This window comes from Lissotriton helveticus, chromosome 12, assembly GCF_964261635.1.
Source record: "Lissotriton helveticus chromosome 12, aLisHel1.1, whole genome shotgun sequence".
NCBI lineage: Eukaryota > Metazoa > Chordata > Amphibia > Caudata > Salamandridae > Lissotriton > Lissotriton helveticus.
The window spans coordinates 377,453,520-377,480,546 of NC_136073.1; the positions used below are offsets into that span (position 1 = coordinate 377,453,520).

Consider the following 27,027-nt stretch of genomic DNA (forward strand, 5'->3'; position numbering starts at 1 on the left):
CTTTGTTGTGCCACCTGACTTACCACTGGCTTGGCAAGTGACACAGGAGCGACAAAACTCCTTGACATCCTCTGACATGTGAGGCCAGTGAAAGTGTGGAACAAGCCTGTCCCACGTCTTGTTCTGGCCTAAGTGTCCTGCAAGGGGAATATCATGGGCCAAGGTAAGGAGGAATCCCCTAAACTGCAGAGGTATCACCAACCTCCTGGTCATGCCAGGCTTGGGGGCTCTAGCCTCTGAGTAAAGGAGTCCCTCATCCCAATACACAGTATGGGTACCTTGGGCATCCCCAGCAGCCTCAGCAGCAGCCTGCTGTCTGAGGGGTTCAAGGGAAGGGCAATCTAATTGAGCCTGCCTCAGGTCTGCCCTTGAGGGTCCCCCTGTCCCCAGAAACTCAACCTGGTCAGATTCAAGCTCCTCAGAGACAGTCTCCTCTTGGACTGCAGAATCAGTTTCCTCTGAAACCTGATCCTCAACCTGGGGCAAGGTGGAAGGCGAGGCCTTTCCTCTCTTGCTCCTTCTCTTGGGTTGTGGCTGGTCTATTGTCTCAAGATCCACCACTGGTTCAGGAAGGCACTTCTTAGCCTGAGCCCTTGTCATGGCAAGGACATGCTCTGAAATCCCTAGCATTTCTGCATGAGTCCTGTACTCCACTTCTGACCATGCTGAGCTTTCAAGGTCATTGCCTAACAGACAGTCTACTGGTAGGTCTGCACTCACCACAACTTTCTTTAGGCCATCAACCCCTCCCCAGGAGAAGTTCACAACTGCCACACTATGGGAGGTAGTGGAGTTGCTTGCATTGGTTACTAGGTAGCTCTCTCCTAGTACAATCTGTCCAGGGTCCACAAAGCCAGGGGTCACCATGGTGACACTAGCACATGTGTCCCTGTAAGCTTGAGCCAGTTTCTCATTTATTAAGGGAGTCTGCCTGTATTTGCCCAGGTTAGTGGGGCTTACTGCAGTGGGCAACTCAATGTCCACATCATACAGGAGAACTGCCTGTGTAGGGACTCTGACTAGGCCAGATCCTACTTCAATACCCAGGGTCAACCCAGCTACACCCTTGGACTGTGTTCCACCACTGCTTACTGTACTTGGGGTTGCAGTTGCTTTAGGAGCTGTAGTGGTGGGAACTGGATTTGCCTTGGTGCACTCACTGCCCCAGTGTGAAACTGATTTGCAGGTATTACACCAAGGTGTCTTTGGACCTTTGTTCTTCTTCTTCTTGTTACCATTTTGGGAACCACCCTCCTTACTATTAGTTTGGGGGCCTGAAGACTTCTGGTCTTTTTCTTTATCTTTCTGATTCTGATTACCACCCTTCTGGTCTGTTTTCTTCTGGTCACCACCTTGGTTCTGGGGTTTCTGCTTAATCCTTGTTCTGACCCATTTGTCTGCCTTCTTTCCCAATTCTTGGGGAGAGGTCAGATCAGAGTCAATAAGGTATTGATGCAACAGCTGGTTTGTACAGTTATTAAGGATCTGTTCTCTCATCATAAGATTGTACAATCCTGTATAGTCTGAAACTTTACTTCCCTGTAACCAACCCTCCAAAGCCTTAGTGGCACACTCCACAAAATCAGTCCAGTCTTGAGTCTGTGCTTTCTGGGTGTCTCTGAACAACAACCTGTATTGCTCAGTGGTTAGGCCATACCCTTCAATGAGAGCACTCTTCAAAACAGAGTAGTTTTTGGCATCCTCAGGTCTAACTGTGAGGAGCCTGTCCCTCCCTTTCTCAGAAAAGGAGTACCACAAAATTGCAGCCCACTGATTCTCAGGAACCTGCTGTACCATGCAGGCTCTCTCAAGAGCAGTCATCCATTTGTGGATGTCATCCCCTTCTTTAAAGGGGGGCACAATCTTGGTCAGGTTTCTATTGTCATAGGCCCTGTCTTTTTCTCTTGGAAAATTGCTGCCACCAGTGACATCTAAGCCACTTAATTTCTGCTCTCTTGCCAAGGCAAGTTTAGCTTGAGCTAAGGTAAGCTTAGCTTGACTCAGGGCTACCTCCTCTCTCTCTATCTGGAGTCTGACAGCCCTCATTCTAGCCCTATGCTCAGCTTTCTGAGAAGCACTCATGCCTCTCTCTGATTCTCTGGAGGCACTAGAAAGATGAGAGTCCCCTGAGGGAGATCTCACTCTTCTGTTGCCTGGGAGAATCATATGTTGGGTTCTGGGGAGGTGCTGGCCCTCTCCATTCCCCAGTAGGTCCAAGTTGGCCTGGCTAAGCCTACCAACTGGAACCTGGCTACCCTGATCCTGTACTCCTAAGTCCTCAACATCTGAGTCCTCATCCAAGTCATCATCATCCTCCTCTTCAAGGGGATCAACTGCAGGGGGGTTCCCTCCAGTTCCTGTATCTAGGGAAGCTGCTTTTGCCTTCTCTAAGTCATCCTGTTCTAGGATTTCTACCAGGATTAGGCAGGTGGGGCTTCTGCCCCTTTTTAACCCTCTTGCTTTGCACAAGGCAATCAAGTCTCTGCGGGTTAGTTTGTCATATCCAAAAGTTGCCTGGGTAGGGTCAACTGTCACAGGACTAGACCCTGAGGCCTTTCCTGTGTCAGACATGGTTACTAGTGAGGTGTAAGTGGTGCACTTACCTACACTAAGTGTTTTCCTACTGGACCTTGCTAGTGAGTTGTAGTCAGGGGTGTGCTACTCCCTTCAACCTACAACTACTAAGTTCAGTAGAACTTAATATGCTAAGCTTTTGATTTTATATGTACCTAGAGGTACTTGATGTGATCTTTCAATTTGATATAAAGATTGCAATGGTAAAACAACAGCAAGCTCAAATCCGCACCGCTGCTCACCAATGTGAGAAGTTGGCCTGGTAGGGGATGTTTCCAATTCTGGAACCACCTACTACCTGACCAAACAATCCCTTATGGTGTCTGGTTGTAAGTCAACCTTATTAGACAAGCTATCCTAGGGGTAGCATGGACTAAGCAGCCTAAAGGCTTAACTTAAGAGGTCGTGTTAAGCGAGCTGTTTTACCACATACAATCCTGTAATACCAAATGAAAGGACACCACACAAGTATATATTATAAAAATATATGTGTTTATTACTAAAAACAATCCCCAGTATTCTTTATGAATAAAGGGGCACAAGCGTTAAATCAAAAGCACTGTTTAAACATACAAGTTGCACAATTATGGATGAGGGCGGGTGGCCACTCAAACCATATACTAAACAAGTGGTATAAGAGATGCCACTCGAGCAGTGGTTAGGCCTAGGGCCTAGGGAATCGCTGGGAGCAGTCAGGACAAGCAATGCTGAAGTCGGGAATGGCCCTCGGGATTCGGGAGATGTGCGGAAAGCGCACGCATGCACCAATGTTAACCAATGGTGCGTAAAAGTCAAAGAGTTAAAGTTTAAGGACACTTCCGCTGAACCTAGAGGAACAAAACTTAACACACAGACCCTAGAGGTGTGCACCAGTGTGGGAACACCGGCGGAGCAAAGTTACCTCACCCACAGGAAGTGGGTGCACAGGGTCGAAGTGGCGTCGGGTTTTGACACGCAGGCTCTTGGTGCTTGAAGCTGAAAGGGCTGCAGGCAGGGTGAAGACGAAGTGTCCGGTGGAGTCCAAGGGTGGACTCAAGTTGTAGAGTACCTGAAAGCAGAGGGGACAGAGTCTGGGTCACTCAGCAGTGACCAGGGTGGAACCAGGACGGAACCAGGCAATGTCGGGCGCAATCAGGTGGTCGTCGAGGAGCTTCTCTCCGCTGTCACGTGGGCTCTGGGGCATCTGCGACGTCCAGGAGCAGGTCACGATCTGTCCCACGCAGGCTCTCACCGTCGGTGCAGTCGGCTTCAGGTTTGGAGCAAACAAGCCTTGGTAAGAGCAATCCACGCAGGATCGGAAGATTGCTTCTCACTCGGACCAGGAAGGTCAGAGTCGGGGCTCCTTTTCAGGGGAGCTGGTGTGGATCTGGAGCAACCAGATTCACGAGTCTTCTTCGGTAGTTCGTCGGCACAGGGACCACAAGCCAGCTGGCAAGTGACCGGGCCAACGCGTTGAGCCAAATCGTGCCAAAGGGCCCCACGCAGCACTCGTCGAGTGTGGAGGGCTGAACTTCGGCTCAGGAGTAGCTCAGGGTGGGGGCTTCTCAAACCCCGGTGTACAGCTTCGAGGGTCACTCGTGGGCTGCACGGTCAGCGTCTCGTGGTCACTTCAAGATGGCGTGCCCCACGCTTCCGGTCGCCTCCACGGGTCTCAGCTTTGCAGGGACTGTGGATCGGGCTGTTAGAAGCTGGGCAGGCTTGATCTCGTCGATCTCAGTCGCTCGAGTTCCGGCGGGAACTGCAACTAAGTAGACGTCGAGGGCTGGATGGTGCCTGCTGCTGCAGGGTGGTCACTCCTTGACCACAAGGGAGATTCTTCGGGCTTCCACGTTGAGATGGAGGGCGAAGGGTCCAGAATATCGTTTCAAATGTTTCTTCCAGGAAATCTGATGTGCATTGGCACTGCTCCCACTCTTATTCGAATCTGGTGGGCGTGATTACCTGCTAGGTCCCCTCCTATGGGTGGGACCCAGGAAGTGGGTGGATACACCCCCTTCCTTTGATCCAGGCCGCCCTGGCACGAGGGCTGGAGTGCCCCAGAACCGGTTTGGCCGGATTATGCAAGGGGCAGCCTTGTGCGCCCCAGGCAGTGTCTGGTTTCTTTCAAACCTCCCTGCTACAATACACTATCTCCTGTCTGGAGGGCGGTGACACCCTCCTGTGACAGGAAACCCTTTGTCCAGGACCCCCTTGACTGGGTTTCGGTCAGCTCCAGGGGTCCAGACATTTGTCTGTGGCAGAGGCATCCATTTTGTGGATCTTAAGGCCTTTGGAGAAATCAACCGCATTAAAGTGAAGTAACATGTCTTACCCCTCTAGAGGGGTGGAATGCCATCCCCGTCGCCAGAACTGGCGAGGGGATGGTATTCCAAAGCGTATGACACCTTACACGACATGTTTTGATAAAGCCAAACCAGAGTTGCTAAATAACCGCGAGGATTATAAGGCACTTAATAGTATATGGTATGGCATTATCCTGAAACAGCTTAGGGATTTGTTCCCGACGGCTGCAGACAGGCTCAGCTCATGCTAGAGCTCCATCTCACATAAAAACCATGCACCCAGCCTCCAGGATTGGTGAGGCCTGTCTATAGGAGTGGCTCACAGGTTTACATGTGTCCAGATATAGGTTTAGACATAGGTGTACTATATCTAAGCAAGGGGTGTGTACACCACCTTACCCCAGCTGAGTGATCAGCCAGTTGTGTCAATTTAAGAACCAGCCAGGGGTGGCAAAAGATATGCTGCAGCCCCTGGTAGGCCTTAGTGGCTCCTGTGCCCTGTGCACCTATAGTGCATTCTACAGGGGCTGACAAGGAGTCCATTTCCAATTGGTATGTGCCTATAGCACATGTGTCATTAATTTAGTGAGAAAACAGCAGGCTGGGGGTCTGATCAGCAGGCCCACAGCCTCAGTAGTCGAAAACCAGTGAAGCAAAAAGCAAAAATTTGGGGTGACCATAGGATAGCAGACCCTACTCTCCTACACAACCCCCCCCCAAACGCAGGGACATTAAACTAACCTTGACCAGATAAGTCTTCATGTTCTAAGTGGAAGTACCTGGAGAGACCATCTGCATTACCATGGTCAGTCCCTGGGCGGTGCTCCACTGTAAAGTCCATCCCCTGTAGGGAAATGGACCACCTGAGCAGTTTGGGATTTTCACCCTTCATCTGATTAAGCCATAAGAGGGGCTTATGGTCTGTTTGCACCAGGAAGTGAGTTCCAAACAAGTAGGACCTCAACTTCTTTAATGCCCAAACCACAGCAAAGGCCTCCCTCTCAATGGCTGACCAACGTTTTTCTCTTGGGGTTAGCCTCCTGCTAATGAAAGCAATTGGCTGGTCTTGACCATCTTGATTAAGTTGTGAGAGTACAGCTCCCACCCCCAACTCAGAAGCATCTGTCTGAACAATGAACTGTTTGGAGTAGTCAGGACTCTTTAGGATAGGTGCAGAGCACATGGCCTTCTTCAGGTCTTCAAATGCCTTCTGACAGCTAACTGTCCACTGAACCTTTTTTGGCATCTTCTTGGATGTCAAGTCATTTAATGGTGTCACTATAGACCCATAGTTTTTCACAAACTTTCTGTAATACCCAGTCAGGCCCAAGAAGGCTCTGACTTGTGTCTGGGTAACTGGAGGAGCCCAGTCCTGTATGGCCTGGATTTTGCTTTCCAGTGGCTGAACCTGGCCTCCACCTACTAGGTGGCCCAGGTATACAACCTTACTCTGCCCTATCTGGCACTTTGTGGCCTTGATAGTTAGGCCTGCCTTTTGCAGGGCCTCCAAAACTTTCTTCAGGTGGATCAGGTGATCCTCCCAGGTGGAGCTAAAGACAGCAATATCATCCAGATAAGCTGCACAAAAGTCATCCAACCCAGTAAGGACTTGGTTCACCAACCTTTGGAAAGTGGCAGGTGCATTCTTCAAACCAAAGGGCATTACCACAAACTGATAATGCCCACTAGGGGTAGAGAATGCTGTCTTGGCCTTTGACTCCTCAGCTAGTCTGATTTGCCAGTAGCCAGCTGTCAGATCAAATGTGCTCAGAAACTTGGCAGAAGCCAATCTGTCAATGAGCTCATCTGCTCTTGGAATGGGGTGAGCATCTGTCCTAGTGACAGCATTGAGACCCCTGTAATCCACGCAAAACCTCATTTCTCTCTTACCATCTTGGGTATGAGGTTTTGGCACCAGGACTACTGGGCTGGCCCATGGGCTCTCTGATGGCTCAATCACTCCAAGCTCCAACATCTTTTGCACCTCAGCCTTGATGCAATCCCTGACATGATCAGGTTGCCTGTAGATCTTATTCTTGACAGGCAGACTGTCACCAGTGTCCACAACATGGGTACACCAGTCAGTTTGGCTGGGTGTGAGTGAAAACATTTGCCTGTGAGCCTGCAAAACTTGTCTGCAGTCCCTCTGTTGCTGGTCAGTGAGGCTGCCTGCCAAGGCTACTCCATCAACTGAACCATCATCAGGGTTCTGGGAAAGCAGGTCTGGGAGAGGGTCACTCTCTTCCTCCTGTTCCCCATCTGTGGCCATGAGCAAGCTCATGTCCTCCCTGTCTACAAATGCTTTCAAGCGATTCACATGGATTACCCTGTGAGGGCTCCTGGGTGTTCCAAAGTCTACCAAGTAGGTGACTTCCCCTTTCTTCTCAATAATAGGATAGGGTCCACTCCATTTGTCTTGGAGTGCTGCTGGAGCCACTGGCTCCAGTACCCATACCTTCTGTCCTGGTTGGAACTCTACCAGTACAGCCTTTTGGTCATGCCAAGCTTTCTGCAATTCTTGGCTGGCCTCCAGGTTTTTGGATGCTCTTTCCATGTACTCAGCCATCCTGGAGCGGAGACCAAGTACATAGTCCACTATGTCTAGTTTGGGCTTTTTGAGAGGTAACTCCCATCCTTCCTTCACCAAACACAATGGACCTCTCACAGGGTGGCCAAACAAAAGTTCAAAAGGGCTGTAGCCAACCCCCTTCTGTGGGACCTCTCTGTAAGCAAAGAGCAGGCAGGGTAAAAGAATGTCCCATTTCCGCCTGAGCTTCTCTGGTAATCCTTTTATCATGCCTTTAAGGGTCTTGTTAAATCTCTCCACAAGCCCATTGCATTGTGGATGATATGGGGTGGTAAACTTATAGTTTACTCCACATTCCTTCCACATTGCTTTTAGATAGCTGAACATAAAATTTGTCCCTCTATCTGATAGTACCTCCTTAGGAAAGCCCACTCTTGAGAAAACTGCAATGAGGGCTTTTGCCACCACAGGTGCTGTGGTGGTCCTTAGGGGAATAGCCTCTGGGTACCTGGTGGCATGATCCACTACCACCAGTATGAATCTGTTCCCAGATGCTGTTTGGGGGTCCATTGGACCCACAATATCAATTCCAACTCTCTCAAAGGGGACCCCCACCACAGGTAGTGGTATTAGGGGGGCCTTTGTTGTGCCACCTGACTTACCACTGGCTTGGCAAGTGACACAGGAGCGACAAAACTCCTTGACATCCTCTGACATGTGAGGCCAGTGAAAGTGTGGAACAAGCCTGTCCCACGTCTTGTTCTGGCCTAAGTGTCCTGCAAGGGGAATATCATGGGCCAAGGTAAGGAGGAATCCCCTAAACTGCAGAGGTATCACCAACCTCCTGGTCATGCCAGGCTTGGGGGCTCTAGCCTCTGAGTAAAGGAGTCCCTCATCCCAATACACAGTATGGGTACCTTGGGCATCCCCAGCAGCCTCAGCAGCAGCCTGCTGTCTGAGGGGTTCAAGGGAAGGGCAATCTAATTGAGCCTGCCTCAGGTCTGCCCTTGAGGGTCCCCCTGTCCCCAGAAACTCAACCTGGTCAGATTCAAGCTCCTCAGAGACAGTCTCCTCTTGGACTGCAGAATCAGTTTCCTCTGAAACCTGATCCTCAACCTGGGGCAAGGTGGAAGGCGAGGCCTTTCCTCTCTTGCTCCTTCTCTTGGGTTGTGGCTGGTCTATTGTCTCAAGATCCACCACTGGTTCAGGAAGGCACTTCTTAGCCTGAGCCCTTGTCATGGCAAGGACATGCTCTGAAATCCCTAGCATTTCTGCATGAGTCCTGTACTCCACTTCTGACCATGCTGAGCTTTCAAGGTCATTGCCTAACAGATAGTCTACTGGTAGGTCTGCACTCACCACAACTTTCTTTAGGCCATCAACCCCTCCCCAGGAGAAGTTCACAACTGCCACACTATGGGAGGTAGTGGAGTTGCTTGCATTGGTTACTAGGTAGCTCTCTCCTAGTACAATCTGTCCAGGGTCCACAAAGCCAGGGGTCACCATGGTGACACTAGCACATGTGTCCCTGTAAGCTTGAGCCAGTTTCTCATTTATTAAGGGAGTCTGCCTGTATTTGCCCAGGTTAGTGGGGCTTACTGCAGTGGGCAACTCAATGTCCACATCATACAGGAGAACTGCCTGTGTAGGGACTCTGACTAGGCCAGATCCTACTTCAATACCCAGGGTCAACCCAGCTACACCCTTGGACTGTGTTCCACCACTGCTTACTGTACTTGGGGTTGCAGTTGCTTTAGGAGCTGTAGTGGTGGGAACTGGATTTGCCTTGGTGCACTCACTGCCCCAGTGTGAAACTGATTTGCAGGTATTACACCAAGGTGTCTTTGGACCTTTGTTCTTCTTCTTCTTGTTACCATTTTGGGAACCACCCTCCTTACTATTAGTTTGGGGGCCTGAAGACTTCTGGTCTTTTTCTTTATCTTTCTGATTCTGATTACCACCCTTCTGGTCTGTTTTCTTCTGGTCACCACCTTGGTTCTGGGGTTTCTGCTTAATCCTTGTTCTGACCCATTTGTCTGCCTTCTTTCCCAATTCTTGGGGAGAGGTCAGATCAGAGTCAATAAGGTATTGATGCAACAGCTGGTTTGTACAGTTATTAAGGATCTGTTCTCTCATCATAAGATTGTACAATCCTGTATAGTCTGAAACTTTACTTCCCTGTAACCAACCCTCCAAAGCCTTAGTGGCACACTCCACAAAATCAGTCCAGTCTTGAGTCTGTGCTTTCTGGGTGTCTCTGAACAACAACCTGTATTGCTCAGTGGTTAGGCCATACCCTTCAATGAGAGCACTCTTCAAAACAGAGTAGTTTTTGGCATCCTCAGGTCTAACTGTGAGGAGCCTGTCCCTCCCTTTCTCAGAAAAGGAGTACCACAAAATTGCAGCCCACTGATTCTCAGGAACCTGCTGTACCATGCAGGCTCTCTCAAGAGCAGTCATCCATTTGTGGATGTCATCCCCTTCTTTAAAGGGGGGCACAATCTTGGTCAGGTTTCTATTGTCATAGGCCCTGTCTTTTTCTCTTGGAAAATTGCTGCCACCAGTGACATCTAAGCCACTTAATTTCTGCTCTCTTGCCAAGGCAAGTTTAGCTTGAGCTAAGGTAAGCTTAGCTTGACTCAGGGCTACCTCCTCTCTCTCTATCTGGAGTCTGACAGCCCTCATTCTAGCCCTATGCTCAGCTTTCTGAGAAGCACTCATGCCTCTCTCTGATTCTCTGGAGGCACTAGAAAGATGAGAGTCCCCTGAGGGAGATCTCACTCTTCTGTTGCCTGGGAGAATCATATGTTGGGTTCTGGGGAGGTGCTGGCCCTCTCCATTCCCCAGTAGGTCCAAGTTGGCCTGGCTAAGCCTACCAACTGGAACCTGGCTACCCTGATCCTGTACTCCTAAGTCCTCAACATCTGAGTCCTCATCCAAGTCATCATCATCCTCCTCTTCAAGGGGATCAACTGCAGGGGGGTTCCCTCCAGTTCCTGTATCTAGGGAAGCTGCTTTTGCCTTCTCTAAGTCATCCTGTTCTAGGATTTCTACCAGGATTAGGCAGGTGGGGCTTCTGCCCCTTTTTAACCCTCTTGCTTTGCACAAGGCAATCAAGTCTCTGCGGGTTAGTTTGTCATATCCAAAAGTTGCCTGGGTAGGGTCAACTGTCACAGGACTAGACCCTGAGGCCTTTCCTGTGTCAGACATGGTTACTAGTGAGGTGTAAGTGGTGCACTTACCTACACTAAGTGTTTTCCTACTGGACCTTGCTAGTGAGTTGTAGTCAGGGGTGTGCTACTCCCTTCAACCTACAACTACTAAGTTCAGTAGAACTTAATATGCTAAGCTTTTGATTTTATATGTACCTAGAGGTACTTGATGTGATCTTTCAATTTGATATAAAGATTGCAATGGTAAAACAACAGCAAGCTCAAATCCGCACCGCTGCTCACCAATGTGAGAAGTTGGCCTGGTAGGGGATGTTTCCAATTCTGGAACCACCTACTACCTGACCAAACAATCCCTTATGGTGTCTGGTTGTAAGTCAACCTTATTAGACAAGCTATCCTAGGGGTAGCATGGACTAAGCAGCCTAAAGGCTTAACTTAAGAGGTCGTGTTAAGCGAGCTGTTTTACCACATACAATCCTGTAATACCAAATGAAAGGACACCACACAAGTATATATTATAAAAATATATGTGTTTATTACTAAAAACAATCCCCAGTATTCTTTATGAATAAAGGGGCACAAGCGTTAAATCAAAAGCACTGTTTAAACATACAAGTTGCACAATTATGGATGAGGGCGGGTGGCCACTCAAACCATATACTAAACAAGTGGTATAAGAGATGCCACTCGAGCAGTGGTTAGGCCTAGGGCCTAGGGAATCGCTGGGAGCAGTCAGGACAAGCAATGCTGAAGTCGGGAATGGCCCTCGGGATTCGGGAGATGTGCGGAAAGCGCACGCATGCACCAATGTTAACCAATGGTGCGTAAAAGTCAAAGAGTTAAAGTTTAAGGACACTTCCGCTGAACCTAGAGGAACAAAACTTAACACACAGACCCTAGAGGTGTGCACCAGTGTGGGAACACCGGCGGAGCAAAGTTACCTCACCCACAGGAAGTGGGTGCACAGGGTCGAAGTGGCGTCGGGTTTTGACACGCAGGCTCTTGGTGCTTGAAGCTGAAAGGGCTGCAGGCAGGGTGAAGACGAAGTGTCCGGTGGAGTCCAAGGGTGGACTCAAGTTGTAGAGTACCTGAAAGCAGAGGGGACAGAGTCTGGGTCACTCAGCAGTGACCAGGGTGGAACCAGGACGGAACCAGGCAATGTCGGGCGCAATCAGGTGGTCGTCGAGGAGCTTCTCTCCGCTGTCACGTGGGCTCTGGGGCATCTGCGACGTCCAGGAGCAGGTCACGATCTGTCCCACGCAGGCTCTCACCGTCGGTGCAGTCGGCTTCAGGTTTGGAGCAAACAAGCCTTGGTAAGAGCAATCCACGCAGGATCGGAAGATTGCTTCTCACTCGGACCAGGAAGGTCAGAGTCGGGGCTCCTTTTCAGGGGAGCTGGTGTGGATCTGGAGCAACCAGATTCACGAGTCTTCTTCGGTAGTTCGTCGGCACAGGGACCACAAGCCAGCTGGCAAGTGACCGGGCCAACGCGTTGAGCCAAATCGTGCCAAAGGGCCCCACGCAGCACTCGTCGAGTGTGGAGGGCTGAACTTCGGCTCAGGAGTAGCTCAGGGTGGGGGCTTCTCAAACCCCGGTGTACAGCTTCGAGGGTCACTCGTGGGCTGCACGGTCAGCGTCTCGTGGTCACTTCAAGATGGCGTGCCCCACGCTTCCGGTCGCCTCCACGGGTCTCAGCTTTGCAGGGACTGTGGATCGGGCTGTTAGAAGCTGGGCAGGCTTGATCTCGTCGATCTCAGTCGCTCGAGTTCCGGCGGGAACTGCAACTAAGTAGACGCCGAGGGCTGGATGGTGCCTGCTGCTGCAGGGTGGTCACTCCTTGACCACAAGGGAGATTCTTCGGGCTTCCACGTTGAGATGGAGGGCGAAGGGTCCAGAATATCGTTTCAAATGTTTCTTCCAGGAAATCTGATGTGCATTGGCACTGCTCCCACTCTTATTCGAATCTGGTGGGCGTGATTACCTGCTAGGTCCCCTCCTATGGGTGGGACCCAGGAAGTGGGTGGATACACCCCCTTCCTTTGATCCAGGCCGCCCTGGCACGAGGGCTGGAGTGCCCCAGAACCGGTTTGGCCGGATTATGCAAGGGGCAGCCTTGTGCGCCCCAGGCAGTGTCTGGTTTCTTTCAAACCTCCCTGCTACAATACACTATCTCCTGTCTGGAGGGCGGTGACACCCTCCTGTGACAGGAAACCCTTTGTCCAGGACCCCCTTGACTGGGTTTCGGTCAGCTCCAGGGGTCCAGACATTTGTCTGTGGCAGAGGCATCCATTTTGTGGATCTTAAGGCCTTTGGAGAAATCAACCGCATTAAAGTGAAGTAACATGTCTTACCCCTCTAGAGGGGTGGAATGCCATCCCCGTCGCCAGAACTGGCGAGGGGATGGTATTCCAAAGCGTATGACACCTTACACGACATGTTTTGATAAAGCCAAACCAGAGTTGCTAAATAACCGCGAGGATTATAAGGCACTTAATAGTATATGGTATGGCATTATCCTGAAACAGCTTAGGGATTTGTTCCCGACGGCTGCAGACAGGCTCAGCTCATGCTAGAGCTCCATCTCACATAAAAACCATGCACCCAGCCTCCAGGATTGGTGAGGCCTGTCTATAGGAGTGGCTCACAGGTTTACATGTGTCCAGATATAGGTTTAGACATAGGTGTACTATATCTAAGCAAGGGGTGTGTACACCACCTTACCCCAGCTGAGTGATCAGCCAGTTGTGTCAATTTAAGAACCAGCCAGGGGTGGCAAAAGATATGCTGCAGCCCCTGGTAGGCCTTAGTGGCTCCTGTGCCCTGTGCACCTATAGTGCATTCTACAGGGGCTGACAAGGAGTCCATTTCCAATTGGTATGTGCCTATAGCACATGTGTCATTAATTTAGTGAGAAAACAGCAGGCTGGGGGTCTGATCAGCAGGCCCACAGCCTCAGTAGTCGAAAACCAGTGAAGCAAAAAGCAAAAATTTGGGGTGACCATAGGATAGCAGACCCTACTCTCCTACAAGAAGCCACTCCTGAACCCAGATTGGGACAAATGCAGGAGCTCATTGTTTTCCACATAGGTTGAAAGCGCCTTGTGTATATGCGTCTCTAAAATTTTTGAAAAAGCAGGCAGTAATGAGATTGGCCGATAATTGGCCAGTATCATCGGGTCTGCGCCTGGTTTTTTAAGTAGAGGGCTGACCGTAGCATGTTTCCATAGAGCAGGAACTGTAGCTTGCTCCATGGAGGCATTCAAAATCTCTGCTATGGGACTAAAAGCAGGGTCCTCTAAGTTTTTTAGGATACCGATAGGAATAGGGTCACGCGGGGAACCTGATTTGATCGATTTTAATAGTTCCTTCAGTGTGTCCAATTTAATGGGAGGCCAGGCTTCGAGATGACATTTATCTCTAGGGACTAGGGCAGTGTTACCTTCCTTGTCTGTGGTCCTGCTGTCATTTTTAATATTAGAGACAATGTTCTCAATCTTGTTCGTGAAGAAAGACGCCAGGTCCTGCCATTGCTGGGTATTAAGGGGGGTAGGTTCTGCTCTAGAGTTTTCCCCCGCTAATTCTTTTACCATGTTAAAGAGAGTCTGAGATTTATTTTCGGCCATGTTAATAGTGTTGGTAACATAGCATGCTTTGGCTTTCATGCATGCAGAGTGGTAACAATTTCTGGCCTTTCGGTAGACTTCTTTTTGGTAGAGATCGTAATTTTTCCGCCACTGCCTCTCTAGAGTCTTGCAGGTAGATTTTTCTTTCTTCAGGGCTTCTGTGAACCAGGGGGCGGGAGGGCGGTGTACTTTCCCTTTGCAACGGGCTAAAGGCAGGCAAGTGTCAACAGCACCAGTTAACCATAATTGTGTTGATTCTGCAATGCTATCCATATCTCCCTCTAAACATGGGTGACCCTCCTTCAAAGCATTGCAAGGTCCTCCAAGTTAAGGGATTTCCAGTTTCTTCTAAAAGATTCTGAAGGTGTCATAGTTGAACCTTTTTTGGGCTTAAGTGAGATAGTAAAGCTTTGCAGAAAATGATCTGACCAGAGAACAGGCGTGGTGTTAAGCCATGAAAGTTCTTTCAGATTTGATATTATGGGATCTAACAAGTGTCCAGCTTTGTGAGTTGGACCCCTATTTCGTAGCGTCATATCTAACACCGTAAGGTCATCTATTAAGTTTTTGCAGGTCTTGTTATTATCATCCTCTAAATGAAGATTCAAATCTCCTAATAGAGTGAAATTTTGAGCTTTCAGCTGAAGAGGTAAGATATAATCAGCCAAATTTTCTGACCAGGAGGGACTATTTCCTGGCGGTCGGTATAACAATAAGCCGGAAAAGGTAAAATTGGGATTGAGGGTAATTTTAAAAGATGCTGCTTCGCAGTTCGGGATAACTGCAGGTTCAAAATTGCACACATAGTCTCTGCTGTAAATAATAGCAATACCCCCTCCTGTTTGGCCCACCCGATCTCTCCTAGCAATAGCATAGCTCGGGGGGAGGGCGGATGCAACATCAGGGCCCGATCCATCATGAAGCCACGTCTCAGTTAAAAATATAGCACAGGGCTTATTTTCAATCAATAGGTGGAAGATATCTAATTTGTGCTGGGGTAGTGAACGACAATTTATCAGATAAAAGATGGAATCATTAGAACTCTCTCTCTGTTGATATGGTCTAAAAACAGTACTCTGTGGGGTATCGGGATAGGGCTGGTAGTTAGTCAAAGTAAAAGTACATTTCGGGCATGTTTGTGCACCAGCTTGTAGCGGGTTCAAGATTATACAGGTGTCATGACTAATAGGGCGTAACGCCCTAATTAAAGTGCCTGTTAGCATACCTGTAAACTTGGAAGGACGGAGATTTATGCCCTATGTCCCGGTCTGGCCCGGACGGGCACAGACGGGCTGACTCTGGCTAGACTCCGGCGAAAACGAGGCGCGTCCGCTCAAAACGCGTCCGCTATCGCGGAGAAGGCTGTTTCCTTTTATCACTGAGCCTAGAGCGCTCTCGCCGCTCTGTCCCGCCCTAAGATGGCCGCCACTAAATCCCTAGAGCTCGGTGCCTTGCCCTGAAACGGCACATTATGGTATTCACATCAAATTCACATTCACTTGAACCTTCATGTTCTTGATCTTGAACTAAACTGACTCTCCTTGGTGCTGATCTGCAAACTTTTGAAAAATTTCCTTTTTTCTCGCATCTTGAACATACTTTGTCCAATGCTGGACACAATTTCGAATTCCCTAGATGATTACTACTACCACATCTAAAACAGTACATATTGTATGTTCTTGAATCTGCTCTTTGCCACGTGTTTATCCTTTGATCAGGTCTTTGCCACATATTTGTTCTCTGATCAGGTTTTTTCCATCTATTCTTGTATTCATTTTTATACTGGTTATCATTCCTTGTATTAATATTTCTCCCATATTTCCCTGAATCCTTAAACTTCTCATTTTCTTTATTTATAATTAGAATATCAGACTTACTGTTGCTCTGTGAACGTATTTCATCTACAAATTTTTCAGAATGTTCTATTGACTTTGCGATTTCAATCGCTGCATTTAAGGTCATATCAGAAGTCGTCCATAGTCTTTGTTGTATCTTTTTGTTATTAGTACACATAAGAATCTGATCTCTTAAAACTTGATCATAATTAATATGTTCAAAGTCGCATGTGACTGCTAGTGCTCTCAATGTAGATACATAGTTATCAATGGACTCATCTGTTTGTTGTTTCCTTGAGTAAAATTTAAACCTTTCCATGACCATATTAAATTTTTTTCTCCATATCTAATAGTTAATTGCTTGGTAGCAATTTGATATACATCTAAATTAGAAGTGTCACTTAAAGGAGGCAGACTTTTGAATTCTTTAAGTGCTATTCCACCAAGACAGTGCTTTAATAGAGCTAACTTCCTTTCTGCTCCACATTCTTCTTCTTCTAACACATCAACATATGCTAAAAACATAGGTTCCCAAATGTCCCACTCAATGGGAGGATCACCCTTACTGGCTAAAAATGAAGGAGGAGGTTGAATCCCAGTCATTGTTAATGAAAACCAAGATTTTAAACAATGAAAGAAAATAAATATTTTACAATTGAAATATTTGTGACTCACAACAGTGTGTGCGAATCACAGATGTCACTTACTGTTAATTTCCTTCTTGTTTATACTCCTCTAGGCAGATATATTTTATTTGTTCACAATCCACGGTAAACTGAAGAATAAAGTGTTCCCTTTTTTTTTTTTTTTTTGAAAAAACGATGATATTAAGTGGTAATCAATGGAAATAGCCCTCACAAATCCTTCTTTGTATTATCCAATGGAAAACGTCGTGAAAGATCCAATAGAAAGTGCCAATGTAGAAAAATCCAAGTCAAACAGCCAATGAAAACGATTCTTTGCAGAATATGAGAAAACCTTCTGAAATTGTACTTGTTGCACGCATGGAAACGTGTTCCTGATCGTCGCCAGTGTAATAAAGGTAAATAAACGGTATCCAATTTTGTATCGGTAAAGAGATCCTTTATTGTGCAGCCAGTGAACATCAGCGTATCCTTTGAATGTCGTTTCTCTCTCCCGCAACGTTATTTAATCCCCCGCGTTATCTTCAAAACACAACACAGACACGCGATCCAAACTTGCATGCAAACCGCTACATTCAAACTACAACATACAGATACGCGGCAGACACGTGGCACACACACATTCAAACATACACAGTATATATTGTTTGTGAATGACGCGCGTGCGTTCACGCGCGTCATTTCAAACAATAACATACACTACAGCTTGCCTTTTGGATCGCCTGTAAGATAACCCACCTTGTTGGCATTGTGTATATGCTAATAAACCTGCAGCTACTTTTCTCCAACAAAAAAGTTGTCTTGTCTGCTTATTTCTGCGAAATGTATGTTACTGCGAGCGGGCTGGTGAGTGGCGCCGATATTGGCACTATGTGCTGCACAGCTAAATACATATAAGGTCCCCAAGGCGGGACCGATTGCATTGCAAATGCTTGTTTAATGCACTTCGGCCACTGCTTACATTAGTTACTGCCAGTGAGGCAGAACCCGCCCCTCCTAGGGTCTGCTTCCAAACATTTTAATTGATGCGGTTTTCCCACCTGCTGTCTGGGCTGTGCACCATGTCTCGGGTACTAATGCTATAATAAACGTTATATGTACAGTGCTCTGTGACACATGGGAACTAAGTCGTGTCTCTGTTGAATTCCAAAATATTTTTCATTCCCATTCCACTGGTTTTATTAAAGCTAATGTAATTGTATGTCAGTCTTACATCAGTGCAGGGAGCTCGTCGATCAGAGCCCACTTCTAACGCGCTGCAAAAACAAGACATGTCAGTTGTGAACGCGTTTTGAACTGTAGCGGAAGAGGTTTGTCCTAGTTTGCTTCCTGTACCCGGGGAAAGATGGCGGCGCAGGACAGTGATGCCGAAGAAGAGGACTTCGTTACGTACGGGAAGCCTCTCGAGCCTCTGGAAGAAGGTAATTTCCGCTGACTCCGGATGATCGTTTTACTTCCCTCCCAGGGATGCGGACATTTGTCCTAGCGAGTGCTGTGAAGCAATCTACGTGGCAGTAATGTTTACACACGTGACTCTAACACGGAGCAGTACAGTCACATTGCACTGTACTTTGTGGTGTTGATGCACTGGATACAGCTGGCAGTTTTCAACACGTAAACAGCTGTAGAGAGTGCACTTTTTTATGCGCGAGTAGGTCACTTAGTCCATGTTTGCATTCTGTGGCATGCAGCCTGTTTGTTGCATTGTAAAGTAATACAAGTAGAACGCAAAGACAAAACTGGAGTGGGTTAACCGCCCACTCATGCTAGGAATATTGAGATCTCACAAACGTAAGCAGACATATCAACACGAGCAGACCTGATACGTGCAGGGACAGCTTTTAGGTGGTTGTCCATGTGACAAGTGTTTGAGACGTCTAGCCCATACATTTACTGAGCGCATCGAGGTGAGGTTGGCATCAGCACTATAGAAAAGGCTGTGACCCCGGGAATGACAGGAACTGTGGCGATGCCGAACTCTGAATTGGTTGTGCTTTTCTACCACAGTAGTACAACAGTCTGTATGGGCATCAAGGAGGAGAATGTCATGGGGAGAAACCGCAACGGGCTAATGAGAAGGGTGGACCGCCAAGGAAAGGCAAACTAATAGAGAAAAAAACAATCCATTACGTCGCGCCTTAACATGCACCAATGCTGTTTGCATGTAGTATCACTTTAAAACCATACTTGTTGGCTTTGTCAAAGCTAGGTTACCTGAGACTGAGCAGCACAAGCCCTGTTACTAGGTGTCTCTTATTTTGTTTGACTTAACATTATTTACGAGTAGGATCGGCCTTGCATGCTAGAGCTCTCCGTTTATGACATCTACCTAAAGATTCTGTAACGAGACATATCCATATCCTGAGTAGACCTTTTTAAGTTGTGGAATCTAAACCTCTACATCATTCATGGATTGTTTCTCACAAAACCTGTGCACATAGTGCATGGGTGACTTTGTTCTTCTACCACAACACTTGCACTTCTGAGCACTGTGCCGACTTCACTCATACACATATTTTGATATAGCAAGGAGAACTGTACGGGAATTCTTTCAATAACTATTTTTGTTTATAACACAAAAGGTTTCCATCGTCTTTTTACATCATGCCAATTTGTGAATAATGTTATAGAAGGTCTGCCTATGGTTTATTGCCTTGTATTGAATGAAACCCTAAGAACATCTGTGTTAGCTTCCATGGAGCTTTTCCACAGCAGCAAATCTGATTCAGAGGGACATTTAGCTGAGGGCATCCAACCTCATGGAGCAGTTTTCGCCTGCTGGAAGAATCCAAGTTCCAAAAAAAGTGACTAAGTGTGAAGGTAGAAATCTTCACTGGGCGAAGGCACCAGAAGTATCCAGCTAGCGAGGGACTTTGCTTGGGCGTGAAATTCCCAACCAGGTCGAACCTGTTTCTGTATCCGACCCATGCTACAGCAGTCAACCTTAACTTGTGCCTAGGTACAGGTCAATAGTAACCAAATGACTGCAGTTGGCGCTTAATATTTTTGGCACTATTTTTATATTTAAACTTTAAAAATTCATAACTTTGATTTTCCTTATAAGATTTTTGTCATTTAATTTATTAAAATATACCCTATTCTAAATTGGTTTGAGATTGTTCTTGAGTTATGTTTTGACTAATACTGTTTTAGTACTTCATAACTAATTTTCACATTGCCTCTCAGTTAGGCCTACCTGCTCTGTGCCACAGCTATCAGGGGGTTGAGCTTAGGTTAATTAAGTGGCTTTAGTGATTCATCCTAAAATTTCTTACATTGGTGTTCAGAGGTGGGACAGAGGACTTGTGTTTTGCAGCATCATTTAGCAATTTCAGTTAAAGTAAGAAATCCCTTTTGTATTCTTACACCTTTGATATTTCATTGGCTATTTTTTGATTTTTCTTAATTTACTTTCCTATCCTCCAATTTTGCACATGTGATTTTTCAAAGAGTGGAAGTGTATCTGAGCATCATTGAAAGCTGCGGCATGGTAGATTTGAGGAAGCTGTGCAGAGAGAGCGGCTGAGGCTAACAAAGGTATCCAAGAAAAGGAACTACAAGGTAGCCCCTAGAGCATGGGTGGAAGTCTGCATGCTACAGTCCATATCACAAGAGCAAGAGGAGGTTGGGGCAGAGGATGAGAAAGAAATTGAGGATGGGTAGGTGAATCGCCAGCTATAAGCTAAAGGCTTCAGTGCCAGAGGATGAGGTCCTTACAGAATCCAGGTCACCTGCCTTGTTCAGAGAAGGGAGTAGTGTGTCCGGCATTTTGACCCAGTCGGCTATAGAGGACTGGGAAGCAGAGAGAAACCTAGAGCTACAACTGACTACTCCCAGTGGAACATCTACCCTTGCAATTGTAGCGGAGGGAAATGATATAACTACTACCCCCAGTGAGGAAATAGTACCTCACCCTTTGATCGAGGAGGGTATGGGAGAAATGGGGGAAATTGTGTACCAGTTGGGTCTTTGCACTCACATGGAGGCTGTACCTAGTGTGGAAATGAGAGAAGGGATAATCCAGTTAGGGACCATCACTAGTGCTAGCTCCCCCGATACAGGAATAGGGAAACTACAACCCAATCCTGAGGTAGTTGATGGAAGTGTAAAAATCCTCTGGTGGAACGTAGCTGGGTTAAAGAACAAGCTACTTACGCCTGAGTGGGGTACCTTTATGGCATCACACGACATCTGCCTGATGCAGGAAACCTGGGCATTGGAGGAGAGTGCCAGCCCAGGTTATGAAACTTTTGATATCCTGGCAACTACTATGGGTAGAGGTCGCCCATCGGGTGGTTTATCGATCTGGGTAGGTACGCATTTGGGCGTCCAGGCAGTCCAACTGCCAACTAATTCTCCAGACGTCCAATGTGTGCTACTGACACCCCAAAACATGCCCCAACTAGCCATAATAAATATTTACTCAAGGCCAGTCAGGAATGGGCAGGAATCAAATACAATAAATGTATTGGATCTCTTTATCCAGGCACTTGAACCCTCAACCGCTATAATCCTTGGTGGCGATTTTAATTGTCAATTCGAGCCTCTGACCATCCTCGAGCTGGGTGAGTTAGATGATGAAGACTCGTTTTGGCATATCCCTGACCCTAAGATCCCCCCTGTTAGAGCATGGACCCCGTTGGTCCTGCAAATTAAATCTTTCTCCCTTGCAACGTCTCTGCGGGCGTGCAATGGGAGGCTGGACCCTGACCGACCGGGGTCAGCCACATTCAATAGGGCAAAACAAACTTCCATCATTGATTATATAATGATGGAAGCAAAACACTGGGATAGTTTGATGGAATGTAGGGTCTTACCGAGGCAAGATAGCGACCATAATGCCCTTGTCCTATCACTCAAGCCAGGGAGCTTCGGGTTGACAAACCTTGATGCCAAACCCAATACTGAGATCTTGCCCCTCATGGTAGCAGGGTTAAATGGCCCTATTTTCAGGACTCCCCTAGCAGGCTTGCTGAGATATATGAGATCGCTGTACCTAGGATTATTGAGATGGGTGATTCGGGCTCCAACGGTCAAGCCGTAGAAATCCATAGGCAGTTGGCTCTTGCACTGGGAGATGTGTTTTGCCCAGTAAGTGGGAATTCACGGCGTGGGGCTAAGAGACACCCCTGGTATGATGACATCTGCAGGAAAGCAAAAAGGGATCTCCTTTTGACAATCAAATCTAGAGGGTAGTGTAGGAATCAGGCTATCTAGACAGCTTTATAAAAGGGCAATTACTAGAGGCAAGAGGGATTGGGAGGAAACGAGGTGGGAGGACTTGAGATTTGCGCTCCTTTCCAAGGATGCCAAGTCGTTCTGGGCCATTGTTAGTTCAGGTGTAAGAGGGGGAGGGGAGGCCGTTCTCCCAAATATTGCGCCCTCAGTGTGGGAGGTGCATTTCGGAGCACTATATACAAATATGGAATGTGGCGACGTCCATCGCCTAGGTTCCAAATCTGCCCAAGAGTATAGAACGACCGGGACGACGAATTTGCTCCTGGAAGGAGATGTGGCCCTTCCGCCATCCCCTGTCCCAGACCCCCACCACGAGTATCGACTGGTGGGGAACTCGGGCGCGGGGTCGCGGGTGGACTACCTGGAAGCTCCAGAGACTTACCTCCCTGTAACGCCAGAGATCATCATCCTGATGGAGGTAGAATCTGCCATAGCAAGGCTGACCCCCAATAAAGCTCCTGGCCTTGATAAATTGCCTGGGGACCTGTTCCGATCTCAACCCAAAATATGGGCACCATACCTTCCTAGTTGTCCTGTTCAATGCGGTTCTCACGGGGTTTGATCTACCGGACACCTGGTTGGGAGCTGAGATCGTCCCCATTCACAAGAAGGGTTGTCCGCTAACCCCATCTAACTATAGGCCCATTAGCCTTATCGATACAACACAAAAACTAATGGGTCGGATCATATTGGACAGGATGCAAGGGTGGATGGAGGAATACCAAATACTGACTACTCTCCAGGCCGGATTTAGATCAGGCATCTCAACCCTGGACCAAATCTTTCGGCTCCAGGTCCTATTTTGGAAAACAGCAAGAGTGGAGGGTGGCAGCCTCTACCTTGTCTTTGTGGACCTGCGGTCCGCTTTTGATCTAGTCCCCAGGGAAAAGTTGTGGAAAGTATTGGCAGATCTGGGTCTCCCACCTTACCTATTGAACATCCTAACCAGATTGCATACTGGCAACTATGCTCAGGTTAGGTGTGGGAGACATGGGGATCTTTCAGCCCGTTTTCCCGTATCTAGGGGTGTGCGACAGGGGTGCGTCCTGGCTCCCACGTTGTTTAGCCTTTTCATCAATGGCCTTGTCGACTCCTTAAATGGTGTAAAAGACAATGACGCTTCCTGGTTGGCCACTGGTCGGGTGCCCGCTCTGATGTGTGCGATGACACCTTGTTGTTATCCAAAACATCATCGGGCATCCAGCGTGTTCTGGAAGGGTTTGTATTATTCTGTGCCACGCGGGGATTGGAGATCAACTTGGATAAAACCACGTTTATGATCTTCAATCCCCCGAGGCAGACCCGTCCGAACCCTGTCCTGAACAGTATTCCCCTGGAACGGGTCAAGACTTTTGTCTACCTTGGCATCACTTTGACAGAAGATTTTGGCTGGGGTCACCAAATTTCTAAATCTGCGCTTAGATTATCGCAAATGGTAGGGGGTATCAGTAAGCTCCACAGAACATCAGTATTTAAACCGGTAGCTCCTGCCCTTGAAATCTATGGACTCTAGGCCAGGACAGCAGCTATGTATGGCGCTGAACTCTGGGGACATAAGAATACATATAGCCTCTTGAGGGTTGAGCAGTCCTTTATGAGGAATTTGGTGGGCTTACCACAAAGTACACCATTTACCCCCTTGAGGTTGGATTTGGGACTAGAGTCCATAGAGGAACTGGTAGCCGCCCGGCCATTGCTCTATTGGAAGAGGTTCTGGTCAGCACCGGAACTGGTATCCTATAGAGCTGAATTTTTGGAGGTCTGGGGACATATAAAAAACAAAAATATTCCTTGGCTATCTCATATGTAGGCCCTCACCACCTATGTAGGATTGCCCCAGCTATGGGAGACCCCCGAGTTGAGCTGCCCGAGTACACCTAGGGCACAGCTCTTAACCCCTGGTGAGGGAGAAAAATCTACTTGCATTATACCGATCAACAACCCAGGGTAGGCTGTCTGTAGAGTTCCTCCTAGTAAAATCTGAACCTCGACAGGAGGAATTTCTAGATGTAGGCCAACCCCCTCTTGCGAGGAAATTATATACTCAATTGAGGCATGGTTGCCTGCCAATCAGGGCATTTACTTTGAAATGGGCTAAAACAGAAAACCGAACCTTCCCAGCATGTAACTACATCCAAGAAGATGTTGCCCATGTTATGTTTTTCTGCCCAGCGTATGTTACAATAAGAAAATGCTGGCTGATCCCACTATGTAGAAACTTGGGCTTCAGGCAATGTATGCAGGCGTGTAGAGTTTTAATGTACGATACTTAGCCACCTATTGTCTTTGCTGTTTCTCGTTTTTTACATGGTATGTGGCGACGAAGGAAAGGCTTTATTTAAATTTATTGTAAATATAACTGGATTAATTCTTAAAAAAAAAAAAATCTTATTTAGATTGCCAATCGATAACTATTTGTTTAATTAACTTTTTACATGTAATATTAGTCGTTCATATTTATTGTTTTAACTACTGGGCCTTGTATGTATTTTATCTGCACTTTTATGGTCTTCGACCGAAATAAAGTTATCATTGAGTTGAGTTGACTACACTTGCCCTTGAGGACAAGAAAATGGCACCAGAGGAGAAAAAGGTTGGCTTGACTTTTAAGGTCGAAAAGGCCCTGCTGGCTCATGAAATAAGTGTGAAAGAACTGGATCTGAAGGCAAAGAGGACCTCCGAGTTCAGTGTTGATGGCGGCACGGCAGTGACAGTGAAGTGCCTAGGAAAGGCAAAAGAGTCTACATCCCTAAAAACCACGGGCCATTTTTAACTTCGCATAATTTTTTAGTGTTGGTTTGCACATTATTTTTCCCTCTTTTGAAAATGTCCTTTGCACGCATTTCTTCTACATAGACATTGCTGCCTTGTAGTCTGTATATTTGGTTCCAGGGTCACACACTTTAGAATACAAATAATTTTTTATTTTCTGTTCTCAAATGATACGCCTTCTCTGCTGCAGTCCAATTACTATGTTGTTCTGCACCTGTGGCGCAGTGTGATAAGCTTGCTGTTTTATCCTAAAAACAGCATCCATGCTGGAGTCGGTGAGAGGTTTACTCTATGCCAGACTTGTCATGGAATGCTTTAGTGACCTGTGACTAAGATGCAGCTCAGCTGTCCCCTACCTTCATCCTAAGAAGGAAGATAGCCCTGCAGAAGAAGGATGCAGGCCTACATACCTGAGACAGAGTGCATTCCTTAATGCACTAAGACCGGCTTTCTGACATACAATACCAAGGTATAGGGTTGGGTCATTCCAATAGGCCTCCTGGTAGAAGGATACTTCCTATATGCTCTATTTAGCATAGAGAGATTAGGATTAGATAAGCGTAAGGTTAATAACATTATGAACAATTAACATGATTGATTTGTTTGTGTTTTTCACCTTTCTAATAATGTTTATTGCTGTGATGTCTCCTCTTTTTCATAACTGCAGTTCATGTAATATTTACAAAGTTTAGAGTTTTTTAGTAAATTTTTGAAAATGCAATACCGTATCTTTTCTTTGTTATATTTTGGGCATGCATGAGTGATAATCGAAAGGGTTAGATTTGTTTCCACAATTTCTTTGGGAATCAGAGAGTCATGTTCTAGGTTACTGACAGCATCTAAAACTCTGTAAGTGTAGGAGTTCAGATGCAGTTTTGTGAGATAACCAAACTAAACAATAATTACTGGTTATATGGTAAGATTCAGTCCCTGTATTATGAAGTTTTGTTGTTCTACGTACACAGTCCTACTAGATTGATAGGAACCGTATAACACTATGTGGTATGAGATGACATTAATAAACGGTTTGCAACATATGAGTTGGCTCTACATATGCATACAGTCCCAGGGGAGGGCTGAGGGGCTAATGTATTGAAGAACTTGTCAGTTGCTTGGAGGGGTACCCTGTAGGCCCTAGGGCTAGCTGCCCAGATGAGATATGCCCCCATGAAGGAATCTCCTTTCGCCAAGTTTGGTCTGTGCCAGGGACGTATCACCTGAGTTTCAGGGACACCCATAAGCAGCCACACCAATTGTGGATGTATTTTGTGGAAGGGTAGCAAATTAAATTGTTGTGATGGGCTCTATATTTACATGATGAAGGAGCACATACTGCGCAATTTGTTTAGAGAGTTGCACCAGCATTTAATTCATTCCAAGCTAACTGTACCCAGAGAGCTTGGGAAGGATGCTGACATCTAGATCAGCACCAGGGTGTCTAAGAAGGTATCAGGGAGACCACAAGAAAGGTTGGTTTGGTCACCCTCAACAGAAAGATAGTGGGAACGGGGAAACTATCAGGAGTTCTCTAAAGGCCCCCAAAAGAGTTTTCAGGGAAGGGAGACCAATTCCTATTCGGACCCGGGGAGGGAAAGAGGGGTGTAGTTGGAAGAAACCCATGAGGACTTACCAACTCCAGTGTTATGACTGTTTCTAGTCAGGGCACAAGAGAGAAGACACCATCTGCTCCGAAAGGAAACAGCTCCCACTAGTGTGCCAACCCCAGGTATTGTGAGTTTTGTACTGGGGAGGAGGTTGCCCCTGTTAGCATGGGGTGGGGTGGGAGGAGGGCTGGCATTGTAGAACTTACCTCAGTGTCTATGGTTGACTGAGAGGTGACACCTAACGCTCACATGCCTGTCAACACTAAGAAGCACAGGAAGTGGCTCACCTTCAATGGACAGAGGGTGGAGGGGCTGAGAGGCACAGGTGCCAGCGTGACTACTGGTAGGTGTTATCCTATGTCTCCAGAGTAGGTTATCCCTGATGTAGTCCACCAAGTTGTAACTACAGACAACCAGATAAACCACTATCCTGTGGTTTTATTCCCATGGAGTTGGATGCAGTCTCTGGTTCTCTGAGAGTAGCTGTGAGTTGAGAAATGCTTGTAGGCCATCAGCATGGAAAAGACCTGAACACACTATCTGGAAAGAGGTGGAGCACAGGTCTCCTCTGGAGGTGTTAGAATTGCCTGAGTGGGTGCTCATGACCACACGGTCCATGGCTGCCCATCAGGGGAACGAAAAGGACCTGGAGCCTGAAACAGTGCCTTAGGTGCTTGCAAGGAAGAAAAGGGGCAGAGGGCATAGGATACCGACCCCAGAAATTCCCAGTATGGCTGAACCGGAGGGTGAGGCAC

General features: G+C 47.2%; 1 protein-coding gene across 2 annotated transcripts in view; it reads left to right on the forward strand.

Moving 5' to 3' along the window:
- The first annotated feature begins 17,929 nt into the window (after positions 1-17,929).
- The window catches only part of GPATCH1 (G-patch domain containing 1), a 282,152-nt gene continuing 273,054 nt past the window's right edge, over positions 17,930-27,027 (forward strand). For both annotated transcript variants that reach the window (XM_078668539.1, XM_078668540.1), the window contains exon 1: positions 17,930-18,079. In XM_078668539.1, the coding sequence (XP_078524665.1) occupies positions 18,004-18,079 (76 nt within the window). In that variant the 5' untranslated portion in view covers positions 17,930-18,003. The remainder of the gene's footprint in view (positions 18,080-27,027) is intronic.